Source organism: Mizuhopecten yessoensis, unplaced genomic scaffold (genome assembly GCF_002113885.1).
Source record: "Mizuhopecten yessoensis strain PY_sf001 unplaced genomic scaffold, ASM211388v2 scaffold3537, whole genome shotgun sequence".
In the NCBI taxonomy this organism is placed as follows: domain Eukaryota; kingdom Metazoa; phylum Mollusca; class Bivalvia; order Pectinida; family Pectinidae; genus Mizuhopecten; species Mizuhopecten yessoensis.
The window spans coordinates 23234-25793 of NW_018405094.1; the positions used below are offsets into that span (position 1 = coordinate 23234).

General features: G+C 39.2%; 1 protein-coding gene across 1 annotated transcript; it reads right to left on the reverse strand.

The window, feature by feature from the left end:
* Window positions 1-236: 236 nt before the first annotated feature.
* On the reverse strand, window positions 237-635 carry LOC110447612 (uncharacterized protein KIAA0754-like). Its single transcript, XM_021493409.1, has one exon. The coding sequence runs from the start codon at window positions 633-635 to the stop codon at window positions 237-239; it is 399 nt and encodes a 132-aa protein (XP_021349084.1).
* Window positions 636-2560: the final 1925 nt, after the last annotated feature.

A 2560-nucleotide genomic window follows, 5' to 3' on the forward strand; every position in this document is an offset into this window, starting at 1 on the left:
AGAATATGTTGACAAGTGATCACTGTAACCATAATTCTGTACCTGCAACAAACAAGGAGATGTTGACTTACCTATAAAGTAATTTAAAAATATAAACTGATGCAGTGTCAATGTACATTCGAGCAGTCTATGTGTGGCTCACAAGCCCTGCCAATGGTCTGATTCGTGTGTCACTACACTTCGCAATGTTTGATGGACAATATGAAGTGTGAGTAGACCATCTCTTTGAACGGAGCTTATGGTGAACTTGGGTGAATCATCTCTTTGAACGGACACCTTGGTGAACTTGGGTGAACAATCTCTTTGAACGGAGACCTTGGTGAACTTGGGTGAACCATCTCTTTGAACGGAGACCTTGGTGAACTTGGGTTAACCATCTCTTTGAGCGGAGACCTTGGTGAACTTGGGTGAACCATCTCTTTGAACAGAGACCTTGGTGAACTTTGGTGAACCATCTCTTTGAATGGAGACCTTGGTGAACTTTGGTGAACCATCTCTTTGAGCGGAGACCTTGGTGAATTTGGGTGAACCATCTCTTTGAACGGAGACCTTGGTAAACTTTGGGTGAACCATCTTTTGAACGGAGACCTTGGTGAACTTGGGTGAACCATCTCTTTAGACGGCGATCTTGGCATGCTTTGGGTGAACCATCTCTTTGAACGGAGACCTTGGTGAATTTGGGTGAACCATCTCTTTAAACGGAGAACTAGGTAAATAATCTTTTTGCATCAAAACTTAACAGTGAATGCAAAATTTGGTTTCACTGTTTTTGATTTGTTCCACTAAATATTAGAAAACGAAAAAAGAAAACAATTATGTGCACACGCCTTAGTTGAGCATCTGATAACAACATCACAACCCCACCTCATTCCTATCCACCTGACTGTTATAAAAATCGCTGAATGCTGTTGATTCTTGGGTCGTAAAATGCATATGTAATGGAGATTGGTCCATATGTGATATCTATATATCTGATGGATGGAGGTTTATGTAGAATGCAGTGCGTAAACCAACGTAAGCTAAGCCGTATACGTATGGTATTCTCTGTTGTAAGATTTGAAATGAAAAGTGTGAGATTGGTCCATTTGTGATATCTGCAAAATGCAGTACTTAAACCAATGTAAACTAAACCTTATACGTATGGCAATCTCCTTTGTACCATTTGGAACGAAAACTGTAACGAAAACACTACATTTTATATAAATATCTAAAAAAAACCGCTAAGGACTAGCCTGTTAATGCCCGAAGTTCAGTCAGCCGTATCGCAGTGAAAATCTTTCGATCACAAACAGTCTTATTTCACCACCCTTTTATTCAGAAACACATTTCTGATGTTAAGGTGAGTTTAATTTCGAGTTAGACATTTGTGTGTATGCTGTTCCCTCCACGATGACTTACTGTGTTATATAATGTAGTATGTATTATCTCTGTTCTCCTTACAGGTTCTTGCGGTGTGGTACGGCTGATTTCGGTTTTTCTCATATATATGTTTTTCATTTAATCGTATTCCATTTTCTTTGTTGACGAATTATTTTCATTTTCTATCTGTAAGATTCTAATTTCTCTTACGGTCAATGTGAATAACGAATTAGGCAAATGATCAACGTAAGAACCGAAAGTAAATACTGTTATTGCCAATAACATTTGTATCTGTAGGACGTAAATCACAAAAGTAATCCGTTTGGAGCGTAGGCAAGAGGCTGTATGCGGACTACGCGACCGTACAACCCCATGCTGTTTACGTAGAACTATCTAGCCGCTCGTGAGCAGAACGTGCCCGGCACAGTATCGATCAGGAGTAAAGGGGAAGACCTATTAAAAACATGCATCAAATGTCCGATTGGCGTGTTATTGTATGTATAATGTCATTTCACTTGTCTCATAGGCTGGTCCTTTGCCATTTTATAATCAACAGTTTCAAAGGTTCGAAGAAGGATTAAGCCTGCTGTATCCCAGTGTATGTTACTGGAAGAGGCTACTAAAGTGGGCTTCTTGTAGAATTGGGGTTTCTTAAGTCCATTTCAGGGCAAATAGAAGAAACTGAGTATGTATCTCTTTGCTTCACTTTGGATCTCTATCATGTTTCTCTAATTTCTCTGTGTCTAAGATAGAGCTGTCCAGGGTAAGAAAGGGTTGTAAGAAATGTTTTATCTTACATCCCATTTCACGTGACGTGACGTCAATATGGCTCAACAATGACGTGACTTTACGAATTTGGAAATAACCGAAGACGCAATGCGGATAAGCGACGTGGTGAAATTAAAAACTTTTACGATGTGTTTACCGTAGGCGTTAGAAAGATGTTATTATTTTTTCTTCGCACACTGGTTTTGCAAATATGGGTATGCTAAATCTGGCTGACAGATTCATTTCGTTTAAAAAGCTCAGGGGGAAACTGTTTTTTGTTTTTATTGGTAACCAGTCCAAACGCATTGTTATGGTTTCTTCGATTATTCTGACAGTTGTAATGAGAGAAAAATACTCTAAAGCCTCGGGTTTTTTACCATATTTGAAAAACCCTCGGGTGGAATTTCCCTATCCTAACCTCATTGGCATCAAG